Consider the following 27587-nt stretch of genomic DNA (forward strand, 5'->3'; position numbering starts at 1 on the left):
CGGAATAGTTGGTGGTTCATTCCGCTGCGGTGACCCCTGATAAATAAACAACTCAGATATACTGGGTTAACAGATATATTCGTAACACATCTCCTTTAAACAGACTAACAAACCTTTATTATGCGGATGGAGGTTTATGACGCTGCCACCGATTTACAAACGCAGATATAAACAGTGTTAAACGGAACTCAACATTAATAATCTGCATAAATCAGCTTTCCTCAGACATACTAATATTCTGACCATTGACTTTGACCTCTCAGATATAATTTAGCCAATAATAAATTCTGCTTAACTCAAACAATTATAAACATTTATAAGCCAAATGAGAGGGGAAGGCTCGATCTTAAACATTTTAACCACTAGATGGCAGCGCAGTGAAAGTGTAGAATGAGACAAACAAGTTTGTGCAACCAATACATTAAACAACATAACACAGGGGTGTCCAAAATCGGTTCTGGAGGGCCGGTGTCCTTCGAATTTAGCTCCGACTTGCCTCAACACACCTGCCAGGACGTTTCTAGTATATCCAGTAAGGCATAGATATCAAAGTCAACTCCTGGAGGGCCGCAGCTCTCCAGTTTTGCTCCAATCCTAATCAAACACACCTGATCCAAAAAATCAAGGTGTTCATAAGAATCTTAAACAGCTTGATTAGTTGCATCTGCTGTGTTAGAATAGGGTTGGAGCAAAACTGTGCAGAGCTGCGGCTCTTCAGGAATTGATTTTGACGCATATGTAGTAAGGGTTCGATTAGGTGGTTCAGGTGTGTTTGATTAGGGTTGGAGCTAAACTCTTCATGACACCGGCCCTCCAGCACTGAGTTTGGACACCTCTGGACTAAACAAAACATCATGTGATGTTTGAATGAGACAAACAAGTTTGTACAATCAATGCAATAAACAACATAACACTGGGTTTCCAAAACCAGTTCTGGAGGGCCGTAGTCCTTCGAATTTACCCCGAACTTGCTTCAACACACCTGCCAGGACAGTCTAGTATATCTAGTAAGGCATAGATATCAAAGTCAATTCCTGGAGGGCTGCAGCTCTGCAGTTTTGCTCCAATCCTATTTAAACACACTTGATCAAACTATTTCAGTTCTTCAGGCTTGTTTGAAAGCTTCAGGTTAAGTGTTTTGAAGCAGGATTGGAACTAAACTGCGCAGGAACTGGCTTTGACACCTGTGTAGTAAGGCATAGGTGTCAAAGTCAATTCCTGGAGGAAGCTCTGCAGCTTTGCTCCAACCCTAATCAAACGCAGCTGATCCAACTAATCGAGGTGTTCAAAAAAATCTTGAACACTTTGATTAGTTGCATCTGCTGTGTTGGAATAGAGTTGGAGCAAAACTGTGCAGAGCTGCGGCTCTCCAGAAATTGACTTTGACACCTATGTAGTAAGGGTTTGATTAGCTGGTTCAGGTGTGTTTGATTAGGGTTGGAGCTAAACTCTCCATGACACTGGCCCTTTTGTCCTCTTAAATACCATTTAGTCAATAATCAATTGTGCTTAATGCAAACATTTTCTCAAAAGTAACATTCATAAAGCCAGAGGCGAAGGCTCGATCATAAACATTAACCACTAGATGGCAGCGCAGCTAAAGCATAAAATGAGAAAAACAAGTTTGTGCAACCAATACATTAACAACATAACACAGGGATGTCCAAAATCGGTTCTAGAGGGCCGGTGTCCTTCGAATATAGCTCCGACTTGCCTAAACACACCTGCAAGGACGTTTCCAAGATATCTAGTAACGTTTTGTTTAATGCACCAATGCATTAAACAAAACATCATCACTTTTTGTTCACTCTAGTATGAACTCTCTGATGATTCGTCAAGGATGACAACCGAGAGAAGCTCCTCCCGCACTGAGAGCACACGATTACTCTATTGTGCGATTTCTGATGAACCTTCAAAGCTGACGAAGTAGGGTAGCTCTTCTCGCAGTCCGAACACTGATGCGGTTTCTCTCCGGTGTGAATCCTCTGGTGTATTTTAAGGTTGCTTGATGTTCTGAAGCTCTTCCCACAGTCCGAGCACTTGTGAGGCTTCTCTCCGGTGTGAATAAGCTCGTGCACTTTCAACTTCTGCAGGTATAAAAAGGTATTTCCGCAAACAGAGCAAGCATGAGGCTTGGCAGCAGTATGAACAACCAGGTGTCGCTTTAATAGAGCTTTTGTCAGAAACGTTTTATCGCAGTGACTACAACTAAATGGCTTTTTATCAGTGTGAGAGCGCAGGTGGTGTCTGAGAGCGCCTTTACTTGTGAAACTCTTCCTGCAGTGCTTGCAATTAAAAGGCTTCATTCCGGTGTGGACCCTCCTGTGGGTGATGAGGTCTGCATTATTCTTGTAGGCTTGTCCACATTGGCTGCACTCGAAAGGCTTTTCTCCGGTGTGGACTCTCATATGCACATGCAGTTTTCCGCTTGTTGTGAAACTCTTCCCGCATTTAGTGCACGTGAACAGCCTTTCTCCTGTGTGAGTCCTCATGTGGCTGTTAAGATCGGATTTATATTTGTAATTCCTTCCACAGTCCGAGCAGTTAAAAGCTCCTTTGACTTTCATTTCAGTCTGTGTATTGACTGTATGTCCATATGCATCTGTGAAAAGATTGAATTTATCAGTCACACTTTACAATACGGTTTCATTAGTTGATGTTTTTACTAACAGGAACTAATTGTACAGCATTTATTAATCACATTTAGACATTTACTAATGCATTATTAACATTCAAAGTCATGCTTGTTAACATTAGTTAATGCACCTTGAGTTAAAATCAACTAACAACAAATGACTTTTTTTAACATTAATTAACATATACATATTATATATAAATCTGAACATATTGTGTGTTATCATTTATCAGTCATTGCTCATTTTTTTTGGCTTAGTCCCTCATTTATCAGCGGTCGGCAAAGGGGAATGAGCTGCCAACTAGGGTTGGGCGATGTTGACCAATCACCAAAAATGATTGAGCTCATGTCCATGTTTTGTGTGATAAATCCATATATTCAGAGCCGGATTAAGAACACATTGGGCCCTTGGGCTATAGCAAATCCAAGGGCCCCCTTTTATTTTTTTACCTCACAAAAAATAAATTAAATAATTCAATAAATTGAAAAAAAAAAAAATATATATATATATATATATGGGAGGCCTTTTCAGTTCATTCATAACAATTTGCTTTTGTATAATGTTATTATTATTAGCAGTATTATTTATTATATCCATATTTATATTTGTTTTATTAAAAACAAGCTTAGATTTGTCCACCTGTCAGGCTTTAGACAATATGGGGCACAGCATGTGTTTTAGGATATAACTCAGGTTTTTGAACACACTTCGTTATTATTGTTCATGTGCTTAACAAACGCAATTAATTATTTATTGGCTAATTGATGTCTGTGCGTAAAGGTTTCCCTATCCAAGAGTGAAAGTGAAAGTAGTTCCATTATCTCTCATTCTCACGCAGTAGATGCTCTGTTTAACAGTTTTCTGTGTTAAAAACTGTTAACTGTTTGCTAGTGAAATGCTCAGTTTTTCCACTTAGACTTACTTTGCGTCCTGTAAATACCGAATGTGCTCTTGGTGCGACGCAGCTGGCTCTTAAAGGGAATGGGAGATGAGACTCTGATTGGTTTATTCTCAAAACACACCTAAAACTCATTAAGAAAATAAACTCAACTCTTTTAGACAATGCGCCACGCCGCAAAGCGGATTTTCCCGTCCGTAAATTAGCAAAAATGTGTTCTGACACGCCCTGAAAGCATTTGCGCCCTGCGTTTTGCGCTCTGCGCATGGACCGTCAAAATAGAGCCCATAGTCACAGTGCACTCTGACACTTTTAATGTTCCTCATCAGACATTAAAGAGAAAGAAGAAAAATAAAAACCTGTTTGTTCCTCCTTCTTTTCATCTTTTACACTGCTGGGTTTTTCCTTAATCTCCATCTTCACTTGTTTCTCCTGCAGAATGTGTGAAAAGCAAAGACAAAGGAATGAACTGCACATCACAGATGATCGCTTTTTTTTTTTAGGTACCAAAATGAAAAGAAACATCAAATATTGAAAAGACAACAGACAATTATAAAAGCAACTATGAATAAAGGTAAATTTATTAGATCAGGAGTGTCCAAACTCAGTCCTGGTGGGCCGGTGTCCTGCATAGTTTAGTTCCAATTTCCTTCAACACACCTACCTACGTTTCTAGTATGCCTAGAAAGAGCTTGATTAGCTGCTTCAGTTGTGTTTAATTGGAGTTGGAACTAAAATACGCAAGACACCGGCCCTCCAGGACCAAGTTTGACCACACCTGGCTTAGATGGTATCTGAAGCAAACATCCTAAAAATGAATTTATTTTATATTTATTATAAATAAAAGAAAAATCAGTCAAAGCAACAAACAAACAAAAATATAGGGAAATAATGAAAATACAGAACTTTTATCAAAACTCTAACTACATGGTATATTTAAATAATGGAACGTGAGTCAACGTGATGGTATTGACTATTGACATGAGGACTCATAAGTAGGCCCCCACGGAATCTGTGCGCCCAGTTTTTTGCCCATCATTAATTCTATTTATTTACTTGAGTAAATGTGTGTAAATCTATATTTATTCAGTTTTTTTTTATTAATTACAGTAATATTATTGACTAATATGAAAATGTTCATCTGATTTATCTACAATGCAGTTTGTACAGTAATATTTTCTGTCTTTTAGTAGAGATATTATATGAGAGACTTGCTTTGTTTAACAAATAAAGTGAATCTAATTAGATTTGCAATTTAAACATTAAATAGAAGCTAAAAAGGTGTTACTTTTTATTTCACATATTAAGGTTTTAGTTATTAAACTCACAAAATAATTCAGCAGAAATCCGCAGATTTTTACCAAAATTCTCAGCAGAAATAGCAAAAAACCTCCGCAGATTTCATCTGGCCCTGCTCATAAGTAACCTCACCATCCTCTCCCAACTAGCACAACAACACTTATATACACAATTACACAACCAGTTAATAATTAGTAGTGTAGTCATCCAATCAGGATCTGCCACATTCTCCACCAATGAGGGCTGGCTATTTAATAGACTTACAACAATCACAAGTTCCAAGATTAGTTTTCTGATATGCACATAAACTTACAAAGACAAACCTAACCCACAACCCAGCCTGCATGTATACAACACGGTGATAATCAAATCAACTTTTTAGGTGCAAATACAATGCATAGGTAATATAATTCCTCATGAAATGACAGAAGCGCCCCAGATCTTGTGAAATTGTTTTGATGTTGGTCTTTAAAAGATACGTGGTTCATTCCAACAAGTGTAGAGTAGATATCAATACCTCAAGCCATAGTTTAGCAGCTGGAGGATAGATTTCCCAGAACAACTTTTTGGCTGTTATCAAACAATATGTTAGGAATTTCTGTTGTGCAGACTAGGGCTGCATCGATAACGCAATGTGCCCCTACTCCGCTATACTCACATCGCAGGATCTGTAATGTCGAGTTAGGATTTTCCACAGTTGAAAACGTGCGTTATTTGAGGATTCACTGGAAAATTTGACTAAAGTTAACAATCATGTTGTCATTTGCATTTGTTTTTAAGGCATTTCAAGCCAGTGTAAAACAATCAGCAAGAAGGTCGCTGGGTCGCTGGTTCGAGCCTCGGCTCAGTTGGCGTTTCTGTATGGAGTTTGCATGTTCTCCCTGCCTTTGCGTGGGTTTCCTCCGGGTGCTCCAGTTTCCCAAACAGTCCAAACACATGCGGTACAGGTGAATTGGGTAGGCTAAATTGTCCGTAGTGTACGAGTGTGTGTGTGAATGTGTGTGTGGATATTTCCCAGAGATGGGTTGTGGCTGGAAGGGCATCCGCTGCTTAAAAACTTGCTGGATAAGTTGGCAGTTCATTCCGCTGTGGCGACCCCGGATCAACTAACTAAGCCGACAAGAAAATGAATGAATGAATGAAGGTTATCAAAAGAAAGATTGAAGTGAAGTTGGTTTTATGTTCGCATGTTCATGACTTCGCATGTTCAAGTATGAATTCAAAACAACATCAGCACTATCTAATTGACTGTAAACGTGGTTGTACTTAAGGCGACGCAGTGGCACAGTAGGTAGTGCTGTCGCCCCACAGCAAGAAGTTCGCTGGTTCGAGGTTTCTGTGGCGTTTCTGTGTGGAGTTTGCATGTTCTCCCCATGTTCGTGTAAGTTTCCTCCGGGTGCTCCGGTTTCCCCCACAGTTAAAAGACATGCGGTACAGGTGAATTGGGTAGGCTAAAATTGTCTGTAGTGAATGAGTGTGTATGGATGTTTCCTCAGAGATGGGTTGCAGCTGGAAGGGCATCTGCTGCATAGAACATGTGCTGAATAAGTTAGCGGTTCACTCTGCTCTGAGACCCCGGATTAATAAAGGGACTAAGCGGAAAAAAAATTAATGAATGAATGGTTGTACTTAGATAGTCGTTGGCTGCTAATATGATTTCACTAATTAGAATTTGCAAAGAATACTTTTCTGAAATTATATTATTAGAAAGAATGTCTAAACATACAAATATAAAACTAACTTTATGAAAGTAGGAAAAGCTAAAGGGCAAATTAGTGCCGAATATTAAACAAGGCACAAATTTGAGAAGTTTTAACTGCTTTCTTATTATTCATTCATTCATTTTCTTGTCGGTTTAGTCTCTTTATTAATCCGGGGTCGCCACAGCGGAATGAACCGCCAACTTATCCAGCAAGTTTTTACGCAGCGGATGCCCTTCCAGCCGCAACCCATCTCTGGGAATACTTTCTTATTACTAGATGTTCAAATTATATTTGAATACAATTCCAATTCTTGTTTAACGAATCATAAATTGGAGTTTACGTTTATTATATTTGCATGGAAGTATATGAAACTCTCCGACAAGTAAGACGAGGTTCATACAGAAACTTGAATTTGTGTCTGTTCGCTTAAAATCCCCAAATAACATGTCTACATAACAGAAAAAATATATTATAAAATAAACTTTAAAAATGTATTTCTTTAAACGTTATATGGTCAAAATTATATCGTCGAGTATCCAATAGTGATACGCTCTGAGTCTGAAACGTTACCTTATTTAGGTTTTGAAGATATGATTCGGATTTGCGTTAATTGATACATGTTTTGGATTTACTAAAATGAACCGAGTCTTGTAGTTTTTATAGTCTAATAATTAATAAAGTTACTATACTTACAATGTGATGAATACCGCAGATTTTAAAGCATGGCGTGCGGCTGTTTCTTTTGTTTATACTTTTCCGCGCTCTTCTTCTTCTTGTAGACTCGGATGTTCGTCAGTGTTTTCTGGTGCTAGAGCGCCACCACTGGTAAAACCCGATACATGTTATTATACGTCAGTCAGATATAAAAAAACTCTTAAGAAAACTTGTTTTATTCGTTGTTTATTTGAATCTAAAGATGTTTCATTTTTAATTATTAAATATACTCTTAATGTAATTCATTAAGGAGTCCTTTGTTTTAGTATAATGCCTTTTCATCTAGATGAAGGTAAACTATTTAACCCTCAACTCTAGATCGATGACTAAATTCATTCGTTCATTCATTTTTCTTCGGCTTAGTCCCTTTATTCCACTGGGGTTGCCACAGTGGAATGAACCACCAACTTATCCAGCACGATTTTAAGCAGCGGATGCCCTTCCAGCCGCAACCCATCTCTGGGAAACATCCACACACACTCACGCATACACTACGGACAATTTAACCTACCCAATTCACATGTACCATGTCTTTGGACTGTGGGGAAAACCGGAGCAAACCACGCGAACGCAGGGAGAACATGCAAACTCCACACAGAAACACCAACTGACCCAGCCGAGGCTCAAACCAGCGACCTTCTTACTGTGAGGCGACAGCACTACCTACTGCACCACTGCGCCACCCATTATCAAACTTCACACTATTAATTTCAACAAAAGAAGCAGTCAGGCTTAATTCAAACTTTATTTACTTGATTATAACGCATTTCAATGGAAACTTCGCTCACTTTGCACAATGCCTTCTCTCATGAGTTCGTAATCTTGCTAAGACACTGAAAATCTTCCCGCATGAACAGCACTGATGTGTTTTTTCTCCAGTGTGAATCCTCTGATGATCTATCAAGTCTTCTGACAAAGTGAAACTCCTCTCGCAGTGCGGTTTCTCTCAAGTGTGAGTCCTCCGGTGTGTTTTCAGGTTAGCTGATGTGCTGAAGCTTCTTTCACAGTCTGAACACGTATACGGTCTCACTCCGGTGTGAATCCTCTGATGAATTTGTAAAGTTTCCAGTCGCGAAAAACTCTTTTCACAAAAAGTACAGCAGTGAGGCTTCAGTCCAGCGTGAACTTTAAGGTGTTTTCTTAAGTATGCTGCAGACGCAAATGTTTTCTCGCACTGATCACAGCTGAACGCCTTCACTCCGCTGTGAGAGAGCTGATGATCTATGAGAGTGCTTTTAGATGTGAAGCTCTTTCCACACTGAGAGCATGTGTACGGCTTTTCTCCAGTGTGAATCCTCATGTGTCTGTCCAGCTTTCTTCTCTCAGCGAAATACTTCCCACACTCAGTGCATGTCAACAGTCTCTCTCTAGTGTGAAATCTCATGTGCACTCTGAATGTGGATTTATTTTTGTAAGTCTTTCCACACTCGGAGCAGCTGAACGATGCTTTGCCTGCATTTCCATCTGCAAAAAGATCAAGACGATTAAACCAAGTGTTTGTGTTTAACTCCGTCTGAAATCATTTAATTATTCATTTATTTTCCTTCAGCTTAGTCCTTTATTTATCAGGGGTCGCCACAGCGGAAGCAGGGCTCGAAATTGCGACAATTTTGGACAGTTTTATTCATTTACTGTATGATTTGTTTATGGGTAAAACAAAGACCATGCAGGTCAGGTAGTTTACACGGCAGGCTACAAATAATTAATTGGTCATTAATTAATTATTCATAATCGAAAATCGAATCGTGCCTTTAGAATCGAAAATGTAATCGAATTGAGGATTTGGAGGATCGTGACACCCTTACTTTCTATGTACATGAGTTGATTATAACTGCAGATTTATGATAATAGCCTACTGTAACGTCTGCAATTATATGACATAAATAAAATAAATGCAGCATATGTGAACGCATACAGACCCTTACAGTCTCTCTTTTGCCTTCAGAACTGCCTTAATCCTTTGTGGCGTAGATTCAACAAGCTACTGGAAATATTCCTCAGAGATTTTGCTCCATATTGACATGATCGCATCACACAGTTGCTGCAGATTTGTCGGATGCACATCCTTGACACTAGGTCAGTTTGCTGTGTTGCAAAGTTCAAGCTTGGTGAACTCTGACCTAGCATGAGACCAATCGAGGATCAAAACGTGACCTCTCTGGTCAGAAATTTTAAATATGGACCAATGGCTTGCTTTTTTTATTGTCTTATCTTCATGTTTAATCCCGCCCCTTTACGCTACGCTGTACGACAGATTTATGCACACACAAACTCTAGCACACAAAATCGAATCGTGCCTTTAGAATCGAAAATGTAATCGAATTGAGGATTTGGAGGATCGTGACACCCTTAGCGGTGACGCAATGACATTAATCGAATTATGTGCTATAACATGTAAAATGGGATCATGAAAAGAACACTCAAAAAGCAACTCATGTAAAAGTCTTATTATTGTCTTAATTAGATTAAAGCTAATAATTTGATTACTGATGTCCATGTCAGTACATCAGACACCAAAACGCCACAATTAGGATCAAAGCCTAAAAGGGTCAGTTTTAAAGGGTTGTAAACATTATTTGTGTGGTATCTTGAGCAAAGATTTCACACACCCATACTCCAGTCACACTTATTTTACATCTTGTAACATTTTTATTTATGTAATATTAGTAAAATACATACATGTCAGTTTTCATCTTACCGTTCTTCATCAGTCATTAAAGAGAAAGAAGTAAAACACAAACCTATTTGTTCTTGATCTTCATTTTTTATTCTGCAGGGTTCTTCCCTAAACTCCATCTTTCCTACAAATATATCGTTATATTTCACTGATCATTCTTATTTTCTTCATACAACATTGAAGAGAAATAATTAAAACACAAACCTATGCTTTCCTCTGTCTCTTCCTCCTTTATTCTGCAGGGTTCTTCCTCAATCTCCATCTTTACTATAGTATGTCAGTTGCTTCTCCTGCTGATTTAATTAAAAAGGCAATTTCACCTGTTTGCTGCTTTTTTAGCTGTGGGAAGATGGGAAGTAGTAGTTTGTAAATCACAGGTATGCATGTTTTAGTGTTACAATCAAAAATATTAAAGATATTGTTCAGCCAAAAATAAATACTTCCTCACGGTTTACTCTCCCTCAAGTGATTACAAACATTTATAAGTTTCTTCCTTCTGTTGAACACTGAATAAGATATTTTGAATAAAGCTGAAAATGTGTAACCATTGATGTTCTGCCCAGTGGGACTTGTTGTACTATTACGACCTCTAGTGGTCTACTTTAATATCGCAGTATGAACCAGGAAGTTTCTTAATATGTTGGAGCACACGGAGGAGATCGTTTTGCTGCAATAATCTTTGTTTTGTATACACTGAAAAGAGTAAAGCTATGGTCAAATAAATAAATAGAAGAAAAAAAGTGTGACTGCTGAGAGTGCAAGCAGCTAGGGACACCAGCCCTCGCGGCCAAAATACAGACCGGCCCACCGGGAATTCTCCCGGTCCTCCCGATTAGCCAATCCGGGCCTGATACACTCCATGGCAAGAACTGCTTGTAAGTCATTATATTTTCTATGTTAACATCTTAAAAGTGGGTTTGTGTTTAATTCATAATTGATTGTTGACTTAAACCTTCTATTTGATTGTAATTGTTATGTTAGCCAACATTGTACAAGCTACAGTTTCACCTAAATGTATTTTTTTTTTGTATCTATTTTCAGTTTCACTCCCTTGTTCATGACTACATTTGACAAGAGTCTCTATTAAACGGAGCTAGAAGGCTATATCCTGACTCTCGTGTAATTTATGACAGGAGTTTGGCTGGCTGTCTAATTTTGGTTAAGAACACCAATTGGAGGACAGTACAATTGACTTCTATAGCAGGGAAAACAAATACTACATTATTGGCAACAGTTTTTCTTTCTTCAAAATATCTTCTCGTGTTTAAACTGGAAAAAGAAACTTATAAAGGTTTGAAACAAATAAAGGGTGACTAAACGAAGATAGATATAGATGTTTGGGTTAACTATCTCATTGATTATTAGAGTAAAATAATAATACATCCAAAAATATTCTTTTTAGATGGTTTGCCTGATAAATATATCAGTTGTTGACCAATAGGGAATAAAAATGTTTTTATTTTGTAAAACACCATTTTTAAATTAATAATTTTTTTATATTTATGTAGTTTAAAGCAGTGGTTCTCAAAGGGGGGTGTTGGGTTTGGGGGGTGGGGGTTGACAATGACAAGGGGGGCGCTTAGTGATTTCCAAAACTCAAATACATTTTATTAAATTATTAGAAATAAAATATTTTATTCATAACCCACAAAAGATAGTTAATAGTTATTTAGTTAAAATATTATAGAAATTAAATTAATAAATGACTATAAAACACATTATACGGCTATTAGACTGTTGCATTTTTGTGTTGTCAATATGCTCATGTTTATATATGCCTATAGTATGATCTTTTGGCTGTTCATTCTTTACAATTGTTGGCAGGAGCTTTAATTCAACCCCATTTTGATTATGCTACGTCATTTTGGTACAGTAGCTGCTCACAAAATTTGAAGGAGAAATTGCAAAAGGCACAAAATAAATTAGTACGAATAATTTTAAAAATGCATCCTAGAGCACATTTGCACAAAGAGTCTTTTAATAAATTAGGTATGTTAACTGTTAGTAATAGAGTGTGTTTTTTAAAACTGGGAATGGTACGTAAAATGTTTAATAATGTGGTTCCTAGCTATTTGATGAACTATTTTCAAATGGTGAGGCAACAGCATTCATACAGTACTAGGAGTTGGGATTTTAATATTTGTTTATTTTAATTTAGAAGTTTAGTGGGGAAAAATATGTTTTTCTATACAAGTGCAATCATGTGGAACAAACTACCAAATTCAATTAAGGAAATAAAAGATTTAAGGTTGTTCAAAAAAGCTATTAAAAGATGGTTGTTTGATGAGGATAATTAGTTTGCATGGTGGACGAGGATCTTTTAAATTATATGTTACTTGAGTGTGAATAGGTTGGCGGCTGGAGGGACATTGTGCTGGATAGGTTGGCTGTTCGTACCGCTGTGGCGACAGTTTGTTTTATTCTTCATTATTATTTTGAAGCCATACATTGTTTTTATTTAACAGAGGACCACAATGGAAATAAGCCCAGGGCTTTATTGTGTTTTTATCCTCGACAGTTTTTTTTTAACAAAGTGTATGGAATACTTTTTGTACAGTTTGTCTAAAATCTGTCAAATAAAATTCAATTCAATTGTTGTATGTGCAACGTTTGTATATTTACAGTATAATCACCTTGAAAAAGGGGGGGGGGGGGTCGCAAGTCACTGACATTATTATTTTGGGGGTCGCAGGCTGAAACGTTTGAGAACCTCTGGTTTAAAGGCTGGTATTTAAGAAAATATAAGTGCTTGCTAACTTAATCAATTCTTTCCCAGTTTTTATTCTTTTTTTATTGAACTGTACCATGAAAATCTAGAGGTGTGACATAACAAAAATAAAGAAAACTGATCACTTATCTTCAGATAGAGCTATTTATTTTTTACAATTTCAAATAAAGTTCAAAGTGTAATAAATTCTGATACAAAACCTTCACTGGGGTTTCAATCACATCATCTTGAATGGGGTCCTTCAACTAATTAAAGTTTTTTGTGTGAAATTGGCCTATTTAAATCAGCATAGTGTTACAGAGGACATGGTTTAGAGACAAAATCTATAAAGTTGGTATGTTATTAGAAATAAATGGATGGAAAAATGAATGCCTAAATTATATAATATTAATAATAATAATAATAATAATAATAATAATAATAATATATATATATATATATATATATATATATATATATATATATATATATATATATATATATATTATAATATAAAATAGTAATAGTAATAATTGTAAAATTAGCCCAGCTGCATATATTAATGAGGTCCCACTTTATATTATGTGGCCTTAAGTACTAGGTACTTACATCAAAAAAGTAAATACAGTGTACTTGATGTGTTCATAATGTATTGCAGAACACTTCTGCTGCTCTTGAGGTGGGATACGGGTAGCGTTAGGGACAGGTTTAGTGGTATGGGTAGATCTAAGTGTGGGTTAATGTGTGAGGAGTAGTCAACAGTGTTATTTTAAAGGTAATTACATAAATTCATTACAGATATAGTCACATGCAGACATTTAATCAAGCATAAGTACAATGCAAGAACATGCATTTACACGATAAGTACACAGTAACATTAACAACTTCTGTGTGAGTACATATTAGTACAGGTGTGGGCAAACCTGATCCTGGAGGGTCGGTGTCCTGCATAGTTTAGCTCCAACCCTATTCAAACAGACCTCCCTATAGAGTTCAAGTGATCTTGAAGACACTGATTTGTTTGTTCAGGTGTGTTTGACTAGTGTTGGAACAAAACTCTGCAGGGACACCGGCCCTCGACGATCAAGTTTGCTTATCCCTGTATTAGTAGTTAGGCCACTTATTATTTATAAAGTGAGAATATTAATGATTTTTCGATTTTATTTAGCTGTAATTCATACTATACACTTGAGACTTTCACATTTAGTTTTTCAAAACTGTAATAACACAGCAGCATTTATAATAATAATAAGAGGTTTATGGAAGACAATACATTTTCAACCATTTACTACATTTTAAATGATGACAAACTAATTATATTCATCATTATGCCATTGTTTTATTCCATATAAAGACGGAATGGAAAGTACAGCCTATCTCATTTCGGTCGTGATGCGTTCGGATTAATGTATGTACTCTGGCAGGTTATACGTGTTTTGAGTTCAACATAATAACCCAAGTCTTGTAAACACTTTGTTTCATAAGTAATAAAGTGAATGTACTTACGCCAGCGGATTAACAGCATAATAAACGGCTGTGTGTCACTTTTAATATTTATGCGTTCTTCTCGCTTCTTCTTCTTTTGTTTTCGGATGTTCGTGATTGTTTCTGGTGCTCGAGCGCCACCACTGGCAAAACCCGATACAGATAGAAAACAACCAGGTAAATATTTAGGAAGCTTTCTTTTTCTATTAGAGAGATGTATTTTTCTGTTTAATAAAGAGATATTAAAACCAAATGAGGTCGTCATTCTTAATCTTGGTTTGATTATGGGAAAGTACCATATACACAAACAGAAATTTTCCAAAGGAAAGCCCAAACTTTTGTTAAGTTAGACATTATATTGAGTTGTCACTTAATTTGAAAAGCAGTGAATCAAAACTAAGAAGGTTTACATGAGAATCCCTTAAGCTATCTGTATGACTGTCTCATATAGTTTTCTTTTTTTATAAATATTTTATTGTTTATGTGACCACTAAAACCCGTGCCACTGTTACTGCAGTTTGATCTTTAGTTGGGATAGCTTGTGAGAACTTTGAAAACACATCAGTCATAACTAGTACATTTTCAAGCCCATTTGATGCAGGTTCCAGTAATGTGAAGTCAATAGCCAGGATGTCCAATGGTCTCTCTGCCATCAGGTGCCCCATGAAACTTCGCACTCTTGGTCGTACCACTTTAGCCAGAGTGCAACGCTGACATCTCTTGCACCATTCCTCAATAAACTTAAACATACCTGGCCAATAACAACGAGTTCTCACTAAACTTGCGGTCCGTTCAATGCCTTGATGCCCATGATCATCATGTAGACTGGCCAAGACTCTTTCCCTGAGTACAGATGGTAATACAACCTGGCGGATTTCTCGATGTTCCTCTTGAGGATGAAACTTTCGGTACAACACTCCCTCCATCTTCACCAGCTTCCCCCACTGCCGCACGAGTTCCAGCACCTCTGATGACTCCATTGCTCTCTCTTGTGCATCAGGGGTCTTTTGGCGATTCCAATAAACAAGAAAACGCCCAATTGCAGGATCCGCTTCCTGTAACGCACCAAGATCTTCCCTAGGCTGTTCTGGAAAGACAGACATGGTTTCACTGGCAACTGTGTGACAACTGTTGGGACCATACTGATGTAACTCCTTTGGCACTGGAGTCGTTAAAGCAAGTTCAACCACAGATGGAGTTTTTCTAGAAAGAGCATCAGCATTAACATTTGAACGTCCAGGCTTGTATTTTATTTCCAGATCGAAATCTGCCAGTTGATTAGCCCAACGCTGTTCCAATGCTCCCAACTTTGCAGTCTGCAAGTGGCTAAGTGGATTATTATCAGTATACACAAAGCACTTCTGGCCCAACAAGTACTCCCTGAACTTTTCTGTAACAGCCCATTTCAGGGCCAAAAACTCCAATTTCATAGAGCTGTAATTTTGCATGTTACGTTCAGGTGGTCGCAATCCACGGCTTGCAAAAGCCACTGGTCGATTTTTACCTCCATGTTCTTGAGACAACACAGCGCCCAGACCTTGGTGACTTGCATCAATGTCTAGAATAAAGGGCTTACTAAAATCAGCATAAGCCAGAACAGGAGCGTTAGTCAGAGCCATTTTAAGGGCTTGGAAAGCATGTTCACAAGAATCAGTCCAATTGGACCCCAGGTTAATCTTAGGTCGTTTACTCTTTTGCCCCCTAATCAGCTCCGCTACCAATGCATTCAAGGGTCCAGCCATTTTTGAAAAGTCCTTTACAAACCGTCGATAGTAGCTAGCAAAGCCAAGGAAAGATCTGAGTTCTTGAAGACTTTGTGGCTGATTCCACTTAGCTACGGCCGATATCTTCTCTGGATCTGTGCTAACCCCAGTGGAAGAGACCACATGCCCCAAATAACGTACTTCTGACCGGAAAAAGCAACATTTACTGAGTTTTATCTTAAGGTTTTGTTGTCTCAGCCTATCCAGCACCAGCCCCAGTCGTTGAATATGTTGCTTAATAGTTGTTGAGAAAACAATCACATCATCCAAGTAGAGCAGCAGCGACTGAAAACTCTGATCCCCAAAAATTCTCTCCATTAATCTTTGAAAAGTGCTTGGGGCATTGCACAGTCCAAATGGCATCCTGTTAAATTCAAACAGCCCAAATGGGGTACAAAAAGCAGTCTTGAATCGATCAGATTCCGCTACCGGTACCTGATTATATCCACTTGCCAGATCCAAAGTTGAAAACCACTTTGCTCCAGTCAATGCATCCAGCGACTCTTCTATCCTTGGCAAAGGGTAGGCATCCTTACGGGTTCTGGCATTCAGCTGGCGGTAGTCAATACACATCCTCAAAGAACCATCTTTCTTTTTCACCAATACAATTGGGGAGGCATATGGGCTACTGCTCTCCCTAATAATGTGGCTGTCCAGCAACTGTCTAATGTGAGCCTTCACATCTTCAAACTGACTGGGGGGAATTCTACGATAGCGTTGGCGTACTGGTGTATCATCTACTAAGGGGATTTGATGGTCTATTAAATTTGTACATCCCAAATCGCCATCATGTTTTGAAAAGACGTCTGAATATTTCATTAACAATCTCTTAACTTCCTCCTCCTCAATCTGTGAAAGCCCAGACAGTTCTACGCCTTGCATATCAATGCTTGACTCCGATGTAACAGCATGACACTGAACAACCACTACATTAGGGTCCTGTGACCCATCACCCTGAAAGAAAATGCCCTGAGATGAACTTATGATTTCAACATTAAGCAAACTACCCAATCTAATTTTGGGGGGCAAATATAAAGGTTCTGTGCCGACATTAACTATAGGTACATGAACTATACCTTGTACACACTGCAGCATAGCAGATGAGATTAGCACTCCAGCAGGTAACCCCCCGTTCTCTGGGTTTTGGGGTTCTAAAACCACTACTGTCCCACTGTGTATATTCTTTGGGCACAAAGCAGGCACTAACCTCATAGTTCCAGCTGGAATCTGAACAGGTTGGCAGGACTGCACTCTGGCATACCCAACAAAGCCAGGAACAGGGGCATCCTCCACCCTGTGACACTGGGATAGGGCGTCTCTCCAACCTTGTTCTGCCTGCCTAACCTGTGGAACTGAAAATAGTGCTGGGCCATGTTTTTCAAATAAATCATTATAACATTGTCCTATAATGTTCATGCCCAAGAGGCCAGGAGTAAATTCTTTCTTTTGATGAAAAAAAACATCAACTGGATCTTTCACAACCAAAATGCCCTGTCCTCGAAGGGTTTGTCCCAACACTTTCACGTCGGTTTCAAAATAACCCACATAGGGGATCTCAAGGCCATTAGCTGCTTTTAATTGAAGCCAGTTACATTTCTTAAGACCATTCACCCCTAATTGATGGAAATGTTTCTCAAAAAATGACTCTGTTATCGTGGTTACCATGGATCCTGTATCCAACAAACAAGAAATATCTACTCCCATCCCAATCTGTGCATTTACAACAGGGCATTTGCCCACGAGTCGCTGTAAAATAGTAGGGCAAACGGGTGACTTTGAAGCTTCCCTTGTCTCTTCAACAATCTGGCTTAAAATCGCAGTAGGGGCTACAGTATCGGATTCCCCAACTGAAATCTCATTTACATTTGCCTGAGGTGATCCGGAGTTTGACTCTGTAGGCCAAGGTGAACGACAAAATCTGGCAATGTGCCCCATTTTGTTACAACGTAGGCATCGCCGCAATGTATTTTGCCTTGGTAAAGCAACAGCAGGGGGATCATTCTTTGTAGGCATAAGTCTATCAAGACGCTGGGTAAGATCATTTAATTGTGCTTGTTGCTGTCTCAACATTTCTTTCATTTCTTTTAACTCTGTTGATTCCTGGAATCTAACCTTAGGTTCCTGGTCAACTACCCTGGTTTGAGTGGCATTACACCATGGCTGGGAATATGAAAGAGTTGCTTCCCTGCTCCCCTCTTCTACCCATCTAAGAGCCTCACGTCGAACCTCGAGCAACGTAAGAGAAGGCTTCTCCCTCACAAGTCGTTTCAACTCACGTTTTAGCGTTACATCTTGGACATATTCAACAAACTGATCGCGAAGCACTCTATCGGAATTGGGAACACTACCTGGATTACTATTAAGAATCAAGTCCATCAATGACATTAAAGCATGAGAAAATTCAGTCAATGATTCACCTTCTTTCTGTTTTCGCTCATAAAACCTCTGCTGTAATTGTACAAATGTCTGTTTTCCCCCATACAAATCTTTTAAAACTTCAAAAACAGACTCTGGAGTTTGTCTAGTAACAGGTGGATGAAGTTTTACCTCCATTCTAGCTTCTCCCCCAAGATGATCCAACAGAAAGACCACCTTTTCTTTATCAGCCCAACCTCTACCCTCAATACACACCTTAGCCTCGTCAATCCAGTCCTCAATACTCAAGTTAGAGTCCATGTTCCCATAAAAACGTGGGCACTTCCTCTCTCGGGGCACATAAAGCATTCTGTTAAAAGACACTGAGGATGGGTCATTAGAAACAGAAGGGTGAGGTTGGCTAGGGGCATCACTGCTAGATGGGGGACGCAGTCTCATCAACTCCTCATTCTGTGCTTGTAAGCTTTGAACCCGCTCCCTCAAGTCCATTAGTTCTTGCTCCATATCTGTTGGTGAATTCTGGAAGACAGTTCAATCAGCACAATGACATCCAGGGTCCACAAAGCAGAGTCTGCGAAATCCTTTATGCACGGTCACCGTTTACTTACACTGAACTTATGCAAAAACATTTAAAGTTGCACAATCGATAGAGTAAGACACTTCACAACAGCCTCTGCTAAATTAAATCAATTTTAAATGTCCTGCCGACTACGCCAATTGTGACCAGATGACTTTTGTCAGTGTTAATGATTTAGCAGAGGGTAAATGAAGTGACTTACAATTAGGAGGACAATTATATTTTATTCCACAAGTTGTAATATACAAATTGTCTCCATCTTTATTGCAAATAAGGAGGAAAAAAAAGTAAATAAACTAAATAAAAGAAAAGAAAAAACAAACCACTAATGGCCACCGGTTACCCAGAAAGTGAGGACAGATGAGGTACCCAAGCAGCAGTGTTTTCACCACACTCAGCTCACAGCAATCACACTGCAACCTAAAAAACACAAAAATCAACAGTGACCAAATCACCACACAATCCCAACCACCTTTTCTCCACCGCCATCCACACAGTGCAGGGAACCCAGTGGCCACTGATGGTAAAGCAAATCCAAAACAGAACCTACAAAAGAAAGAAAAGTTTAACAAAGGAAAATACAAATTGTTTTCAACCTAGCAACATAATAAACAACCCAAATTAGCATACAACAAAAGTCAACAACAAAGACTCAATAACAAAAATATTATTGTAAGTCTAAAGTAAACGGCAACCGTGCATCCCTAAAAAAGGGGAAACACAGTTTATTACAACACAGAAACTCAGAATATAAAGAAATCAAACACAATAAAACATCCTATAAATAAAACATGCATTAAAAGATAAAAACCCTTCTTTGTTTTAAACAATACCTCTAAGATCCTTAATTTCCCATGCTGACACTCAGGCAACAATCAGCAAACAATGATCCCGTAATTGCACTAGAAATAAAAAGGATAATATCATTAAAACACAACACTAAAAACGGTTTATTAAAATTATAAAACAACTACCTCTTTAAATAAGTTCGCTATGAAGATCTGGCAGCATTAAATGTTGTTTGCTCATCAGCTACCCCTCACGTGAAGTGTGGACTCTATAAATGTCAGTTTATGCATGAGTTAAAAAAAGGAAACTCCGCGAGAAAGAGAGAGAGACCGCACATCACACAAATAAACTTACTACCTACCGGCCTTTACGTGCCGCGACCAGAATGCAACAACGACAGCAAAATGGCAAACAAACTTTGACTCACTTATATAGCGCTGAGCAATCTACAACCTGTTGTTAATTTACGCCACAATCAGGAAATAAAGTGTCCGCACATAAACAACAACACTTCCTTGCATGGCGCTAAGCCTGCTGGGACTTGTAGTGCCCAGACATGGTCTCATTACATTTATTTTTATCTTTACATATTGGAATCCACAAGGTGGCCACTTTATTAGGTACACCTGTCCTCCTTGTTGACGCAAATTTCTAATCAGCCAATCACACAGCAGCAACTCAATGCATTTAAGCATGTAGATATGGTCAAGACGATATGCTGCTGTTCAAAGCGAGCATCAGAATGGGGAAGGAAGGGGATTTAAGTGACTTTGAACGTGGCATGGTTGTTGGTGCCAGACAGGTGTAACCCCGCCGGTCCTACGCTATATTGAACCAGCAACCTTCCGCATGAGAGTTGGTTGCTCTACCAAGGAGGCTAATGATCATGGTCTCTAGCGTCTGTTGCTAGAGGTAGTGGTGGGCAAAGCGAGGCTTCGTGAAACACTGAAACTATCGAAGCAAATGTGTCGAAGCTTCAAAACGTTTCGAAACACCACTCTACGGTGACACCTAGTGGTCATTTTAATCTGTATTTCACTGAAACAGCTTCAGCAAAGAACAGTTGGGCAAATTGAGGTATCAAACCCGACTTTGTATACTAGATTCTTCAGGTGGTTTAGTCGAGCGGTTAGAGTACGTGACTACCATGCGGGAAAAATGGGTTCGAATCCAGACTGCCACAAGTGTGCTAAATGCTTTAATACCAGTTGATAATGCTTTGTTATAGTATCGTTTTGTTTCAACATTGCTCTGACATACGAATAAACATTTGTAAATAAATTTGTATTTTGTTCATATAACAGGGTTGTTACTAGATCAGATACAGTTGTGGCCAGAAGTTAACAATAATTATTTATATTATTAATTAAATTTCCCATTGTATTTTATTAACGTCTATCCAAAACCTAAACCCATCACAGTACTGTAAAAATATGAATTATTGTTTTACAGTGTTACAAAAATGATGCTAAATTGATGGTGTATCCACAGCTGTATCCTATCTAGGCTACACCATAAAACAGTAACATGATTAAAATACATAAAATCATGATTTTGGAGTATTTGTAATAGTCGAGATTCGAACCCAAAATAAATTCGACACACAGTTCCATAATGCACACGCACGGTCCACTAGGCCATATAAGTCGAAGACTTCATAAAGATCATGCAAGTCAAATGCAGATTCTCCGGGTCTTGAAACGCCTCTGAAATGATCGATGCTTTGAATCGCTTTTGTCACGTGACCAAGTGTTTCGAAACACTTTAGTCACGTGACCTGGGTGTTTCGGATCATGCTTCGGTACAGTGTTTCGAAACACTTGCGCTTCGGGATCTCGACACTGTGTCGAAACGTCAGTTTCACGTCAGCCATCCCTAGCTAGAGGTTTACCTGCACAGCACTTACTAGCTGGCCTCCATTACACAGGCTGGTCTGAGTATTTCAGAAACTGCTGATCTACTGGGGTTTTAACGCACAATTATCTCTTGGGTTTACAGAGAATGGTCTGAAAAAGAGGAAATATTCAGTGAGCGGCAGTTCTGCGGGCGCAAATGCCTTGATGCCAGAGGAGAATGGCCAGACTGGTTCCAGCTGATAGAAAGGCAACAGTAACTCAAATAAGCACTCGTTACAACCGAGCTCTGCAGAAGAGCATCTCTGAACACACAACACGTCCAACCTTGAGGCAGATGGGCTACAGCAGCAGAAGAGCACACCGGGTGCCGCTCCTGTCAGCTAAGAACAGGAAACTGAGGCTACAATTCACACAGACTCACCAAAACTGGACAATAGAAGATTGGAGAAACGTTGTCTGCTCTGATGAGTCTCCATTTCTGCTGCCACATTCAGATGGTCTGGTCAGAATTTGGCATCAACAACATGAAAGCATGGATCCATCCCGCCTTGTATCAATGGTTCAGACTGCTGGGTGTGGTGTAATAGTGCGGGGGAGATTTTCTTGGCACAATTTGGCCTCATTTGTACCAATTGAGTTTACTTGGCCTCCACAGTCACCAGATCTCAATCCAATAGAGCACTTTTAGGATGTGGTAGAAGATAGATTTGCATTATGCTGCGGTCATCACAGTTTGTGTGTGCATAAATCTGTCGTACAGCGCAGCGTAAAGGGGCGGGATTAAACATGAAGATTAGACAATAAAAAAAGCAAGCCATTGGTCCATATTTAAAATTTCTGACCAGAGAGGTCACGTTTTGATCCTCGATTGGTCTCATGCTAGGTCAGAGTTCACCAAGCTTGAACTTTGCAACACAGCAAACTGCACTCTGCGTTCGTATGAATGGAAGTCAATGGGGAGAGAAGTCCAGTGTGACCTAGTGTCAAGGATGTGCATCCGACAAATCTGCAGCAATTGTGTGATGCGATCATGTCAATATGGAGCAAAATCTCTGAGGAATATTTCCAGTAGCTTGTTGAATCTACGCCATGAAGGATTAAGGCAGTTCTGAAGGCAAAAGAGAGACTGTAAGGGTCTGTATGCGTTCATATATGCTGCATTTATTTTATTTATGTCATATAATTGCAGACGTTACTGTAGGCTATTATTATAAATCTGCAGTTATAATCAACTCATGTACATAGAAAGTAAGGGTGTCACGATCCTCCAAATCCTCAATTCGATTACATTTTCGATTCTAAAGTCACGATTCGATTCGATTTTCGATTATGAATAATTAATTAATTAATGACCAATTAATTATTTGTAGCCTATTGTTTAAACTACCTGACCTGCATGGTGTTTGTTTTACCCATAAACAAATCATACAGTAAATGAATAAAGGCAAGATACACACATAATTACCACCTGTCAATCACTTTTTCTGCGGGACTCGTGAATAGGCAGTGATCTGTGTCATTATAATGGCGTCGGTAAAAAAGACGCACAACCAACAGGAACCAGCCAACAGTATCTGAGGTGTTCGCTAAAATGACTAAGTACAAGTGAGTGAAAGATTGAAGCAGTCCTCTGACTGCCTGGACCTGCTGTCTCGAGCGCATGGCTGTGTGTGCGTCTGTGTCTGTGTGGTCACGTGATGTGCATTTTCAGAGGTAGAGAGGAAGGAGGGCTGCTCAGAAATGCTACACGCCACTGTGGATGTCAAATCGTTGTCGTTCTAAAATGCCATTTAAAAACAAAGACAGTGTAAACAGGGCCTGAGTGTGTACTTTTCGCGAGCGGAGAAAAGTTTCACAACGGGGGCGGGCAGAGGATCGCGATGCCGGTGTTGTCTATCGGACGAACCGTACGTAATACGTACATAGCAGAGCTTGCAAAACTGTGTTTTTTTGTCGACAACACGAACATTGTCAACATTACTCACTGGAAATCCAAAATGCTTCCACACCGGCGACTTCATTGAAAGAGGAGCGGGTTTAAGCTCTGTCGATGACGAGGCTTCATTTAAACTGCAGAAGATGCCGTCTGACAACGAGGGGAACGATCTTTAAATGATCAGTCCAGGAGATGGTTTTGATGGACAACAGTATTAGTTCAAAGAGGATAAAAGCAGGTAAAATAGATTAAAACTATAATTTCAAAGCTGTCCCAGGGCTCAACAATAAGGACTGCCCGGTGGCCCAGGGCCAGCGTGAGAGACGCTTGGGACAGTAGACTGGATCATTACTGGCCCGATTGGGACAGTGCTGCCTTGTCACTAACATTTAATCTGTCTGCAACTATTTGTCAATTGTGTGCATTTTAAGTTTGTGCTTTTAAGTCTTTAAATGTTATCTTCTCTGTGATGTTGTAAACACCATATTGCTTTCTGGTTCCTCTTCTCTGATTTGATGTTTTGAGCATGCTATTTTTTCAGTAACCTGGTAACAACCAGTACAGCGAAGAAACAGCAACATGGCGGCAACAACAAATTATAAGGCTAAAAGAAAATGTCTGTTTCTATAATGTCTTGGAAGCAGACATTTACGTGTGAACATCGCAACAAAAAAAAATCAAGTGATGCTTTGCAAAGTTCGCCGTCAGTTTGACAAGGCACCCACCTTTTGTTAAAATAAATAATTTCGAACCGCAATACCTCAACATTTTCTATGCTGCTCTTTTTGTTTGCATAACACTTTTATTAACAATTTTTTAAGTATTGAAATTCTAGATTCGCAGACTTTATTTTTGACACAATATTTAAAATATGCGGCTAAAACATTTAACTTCCCTTTTTTTTTTTTTTTTGGTGGGGCCAGTGAAAATTTTGGCAGGGCAAGTAAAAATCTGAACCATTTGCCCGATCGGAGCAGTAGAAAAAATCCTTAGCGTTGAACCCTGTGTCCAAATGTGACTGTTTACACGCATCAGCTGCCGACCGGAAGTTCTACGCATTCTCCTTGCACATACACGCAAAGCATCATGGGTTATTTTGCGTTCCAAGAAAAAGGTCTATATGTCAAGCTGCTTTTGACACAATTTACATTGCAAAAGCGCAACAGAAATAAAGGGAGTTGAATTAAATTAATTTAGCTTCTTTTTATTTCTCATAGTTTCACTATGTGTCGTCAGTACACTAAACATAACATTTAAGAGGGAAGATATTTATTAAAATGCATAATTGTAACTAAACATTCTTTAAGCTGACATCCTATGTCAATTAGCTTTTTTCTTATTACATATTATATTTCTGGAGTAATTCATCAACACAAACACAAAGACTTTTCAGATCATTTCAGAAAAGCTTAATTTCTTCTTACATGAACTGAACCTCTTATAAAAATAATTCAGAATTTACTGTTGTTAAACATCCCATAATGTACTATTAAGTGCAGGGATCTGATTCTGAAACATTCCTTATTTTGGCACAATAAGGCAACAACTTTTATGTTTTACATGAACCTTTAGACTATCTAACTGACTGAAGCTCTTCCCACATAAGGAGCACGCATACAGGTTTTCTCCAGTGTGAACTCTCTCAAGATTTTTCAGGTTTCCTGTAGAAGGTAAACTCTTCACACAGTGTGAAGACGTGTGCGGTTTCTCTCCAGCGTGTCTCCTCTGGTGTTTCTTTAAGTCGCATTTTATAGTGAAGCTCTTCCCACAGTCTGAACACATATAAGGTCTCACTCCAGTGTGAATCCTCGTGTGAACTTCTAAAGTCGTCCGTCGCGTAAAACTCTTTCCACATAAGGAGCACACATGAGGCTTCAGTCCAGCATGAACTTTAAGGTGCTCCTTCAAGTTTGACGCACGAAGAAAAGTTTTCTCGCACTGATCGCAGCTGAACGACCTCACTCCAGTGTGAATGAGCTGATGAGTTTTGAGGTTGCTTTCAGTTTTGAAACTCTTTCCACATTGGGAACACACGAATGGTCTTTCCTCAGAGTGAAACTTCAGATGACTCTTCAGTCCTGCTTTCTGAAAGAAGCTCTTTCCACACTGGGTGCAGGTGAAGACTTCATTTCTAATGTGAATCTTCATGTGTTCATTAAACTTTCCTTTGTCGTAAAAGCTCTTTCCACAGTGTTCACATATGAATGGTCGTTCTCCTGTATGGATTCTGACGTGCTTATCATGGTTTCCTTTGCTAACGAAGCTTTTTCCACAATCAGTACATGTGAATGGTCTTTCTCCAGTGTGAATCCTCATGTGGACTTTAAAGTTTCCCTTATGCTCGTAACTCTTCCCACACTGAACACAAGTGAACTTCTTAATCCTGCTGTTTATTCTCACGTGCTCGGTCACATTTCCCCCAAAATAAACTCCAGCTTGTTGAGCTTGATTCAGTGTGAAACTCTGTTTATACATCAGGTGTGGACGTATGTTGTGAATGTGATGCTGTTTGTCTTCATTCACTTCCACTGGGTCTAAAATCAACAGTAAATCACCACATTTCAGCTAAATAACATGTGGAAATACAACAAATATACATTAATGTTAGCACAAATACACTTTGAGTTCAATTCAGCCGTTTAGATACCCTTTAAATCGAGTCATTTACCTCATCAGTCATTACAGAGAATTAATGTGAACACAAACCTATTTGTAGCTCTGTTTCTTCATCTTTTATTCTGCAGGGCTTTTCCTCAATCTCCATCTTTCCTTAATACCAAGTCAGGCTAGTACGACCAGATTTTAATAACAGAGTCAGTAACCGTTGCGCTTGATCGTTCTGATTCTTTACAAATGAACCGACTCTTACGAATCATTCACTACACGTAAAACAAACCATGGCCTCTTCTTCTCCCACTGGTTTCAGCATATCGCAGACTAATAAGTGCATTACCGCCTCCTATCTTTGAAATAGACCATTGACGCTAACTACAAAACACATGCTAGAGATTCATCTGTGAGTGTGTGTGTCTGTGTGTGTATTTTTTGTTTTGTTTATATATTTAGTTTATTTATAGATTTAGGATTATATATATATATATATATATATATATATATATATATATATATATATATATATATATATATATATATATACTTTATTATTATTATTTTTTTTAAAAATGCATTTAAAAAAAGATTGGCCGACACGATGGCTTAGTAGTTAGCACAAGACGCCCCATGGCAAGAAAGTCGCTGGTTCGAGTTCTGGCTAGGTAAGTTGCCATTTCTTTGTGGAGTTTTCATGTTTTCCCCGTGTTGGCATGGGTTTCCTCCAGGTGCTCCAGTTTCTCCCACCAATCCAAACACATAAAATAATTAAAAGACACATTATTAAAATTTGTATTTTACATAATATATGTTTGTTTAATTATATATATTTATGTCTATATAAATATAAATATAACCACTTAAATAAAATTATGTATATATATATATATATATATATATATATATATATATATATATATATATATATATATATATATATATACATAGTTGAAACCAGAAGTTTACATACACTCCAAAAAAAGGAACATAACCATTTTTTTTAAATGTCTGATGGTAAATCATAGTAAACATTGACTATTCTAAGTCCGTTAGGATTACCTAAATGATTTACATTTGCTAAATGCCAGAATAACGAGATATTTTTTAGAGAATTTTTTATTAATTTTTAGACAGTCAAACGTTTACACACATTTCCAAATGTTTTGGGTCTCCTTCCACAAGCTTTTCACAATAATTTGCAGGAATTTTGGCCCATTCCTCCTGACAGGAATTGCTGTAACTCAGTCAGATATGCAAGCTTTTTCAACTCTGCCCACAAATTTTCTACAGGATTAAGATCAGGGCTTTGTGATGGCCGCTCCAAAAGATTCACTCTGTTGTCCTTAAAGCACAGTTTAACGAATTTGGCAGTATGCTTCGGGTCATGGTCTGTTTGGAAGAGACATTTGTGGCCAATTTTTAATTTCCTGGCTGATGTCTTGAGATGTTGCTTCAGTATTTCTCCATAATGTTCTTTCTTCATGATGCCATCTATGCTGTGAAGTGGACCAGTCCCTCCTGCAGCAAAACAGCCCCACAACATGATGCTGCCGCTCCTATA

General features: G+C 38.6%; 4 protein-coding genes and 3 long non-coding RNA genes across 12 annotated transcripts in view; 2 read left to right on the top strand and 5 right to left on the bottom strand.

Annotated features, from left to right (window-relative positions):
- Positions 1-27587, bottom strand: part of cert1b (ceramide transporter 1b) — a 422369-nt gene that overhangs the window by 130599 nt on the left and 264183 nt on the right. The window lies entirely within an intron of this gene.
- LOC141379946 (uncharacterized) overlaps positions 1-27587 on the top strand; it is a 156308-nt gene that overhangs the window by 17741 nt on the left and 110980 nt on the right. The gene's annotated exons all lie outside the window — the stretch shown is intronic.
- Positions 95-7284, bottom strand: zgc:193790. 3 transcript variants are annotated; one of them, XR_011007968.1, is made up of 4 exons: positions 7230-7284; positions 3894-3966; positions 1725-2602; positions 95-506 (listed from the first exon to the last, which is right to left on the bottom strand). XR_011007968.1 is itself a non-coding variant. In NM_001128691.1 (3 exon segments), coding segments are annotated over 2 exon segments (867 nt in total). In that variant the 5' UTR covers positions 3952-3966; positions 7230-7282; the 3' UTR covers positions 1665-1793.
- Positions 7977-14215, bottom strand: si:ch73-299h12.8. 2 transcript variants are annotated; one of them, XM_021468954.2, is made up of 4 exons: positions 14141-14215; positions 10132-10266; positions 9992-10051; positions 7977-8714 (listed from the first exon to the last, which is right to left on the bottom strand). In XM_021468954.2, the coding sequence occupies exons 2-4, from the start codon at positions 10187-10189 to the stop codon at positions 8197-8199; spliced, it is 636 nt and encodes a 211-aa protein (XP_021324629.1). In that variant the 5' UTR covers positions 10190-10266; positions 14141-14215; the 3' UTR covers positions 7977-8196. The 2 variants fall into 2 exon arrangements, with proteins under 2 accessions (XP_021324629.1, XP_073791767.1); XM_073935666.1 differs by lacking the exon at positions 9992-10051.
- LOC141379944 (uncharacterized) lies at positions 10525-24604 on the top strand. The gene is made up of 2 exons (XR_012397058.1): positions 10525-10802; positions 21623-24604. It is a non-coding gene; the product is annotated as an uncharacterized lncRNA (long non-coding RNA).
- Positions 14230-24175, bottom strand: LOC110438216 (uncharacterized). Of its 2 annotated transcripts, none has more exons than XR_011007978.2 (3): positions 21902-24175; positions 19669-19737; positions 14230-19381 (listed from the first exon to the last, which is right to left on the bottom strand). It is a non-coding gene; the product is annotated as an uncharacterized lncRNA (long non-coding RNA). The 2 variants fall into 2 exon arrangements; XR_012397032.1 differs by having other exon boundaries at positions 14230-19539; positions 21902-23735.
- si:ch73-299h12.9 lies at positions 24605-26257 on the bottom strand. Its single transcript, XM_680648.10, has 2 exons — positions 26123-26257; positions 24605-25950 (listed from the first exon to the last, which is right to left on the bottom strand). Exons 1-2 carry the CDS (start codon positions 26178-26180, stop codon positions 24938-24940), a joined length of 1071 nt encoding a protein of 356 aa, XP_685740.3. The 5' UTR covers positions 26181-26257; the 3' UTR covers positions 24605-24937.

Source organism: Danio rerio, chromosome 21, assembly GCF_049306965.1.
Source record: "Danio rerio strain Tuebingen ecotype United States chromosome 21, GRCz12tu, whole genome shotgun sequence".
Classification (NCBI taxonomy): Eukaryota; Metazoa; Chordata; class Actinopteri; order Cypriniformes; family Danionidae; genus Danio; species Danio rerio.

Coding starts and splice junctions, on each gene's coding strand:
- si:ch73-299h12.8 (XM_021468954.2), bottom strand. CDS start 10,189: ATGGAGATTGAGGAAGAACCCTGCAGAATAAAGGAGGAAGAGACAGAG. Junction 10,052..10,131: donor AGAGACAGAGGAAAGCATAG/GTTTGTGTTTTA, acceptor ATATATTTGTAG/GAAAGATGGAGTTTAGGGAA. Junction 8,715..9,991: donor TGAAGATCAAGAACAAATAG/GTTTGTGTTTTA, acceptor ATCTTTTTGCAG/ATGGAAATGCAGGCAAAGCA.
- si:ch73-299h12.9 (XM_680648.10), bottom strand. CDS start 26,180: ATGGAGATTGAGGAAAAGCCCTGCAGAATAAAAGATGAAGAAACAGAG. Junction 25,951..26,122: donor AGAAACAGAGCTACAAATAG/GTTTGTGTTCAC, acceptor TGTTGATTTTAG/ACCCAGTGGAAGTGAATGAA.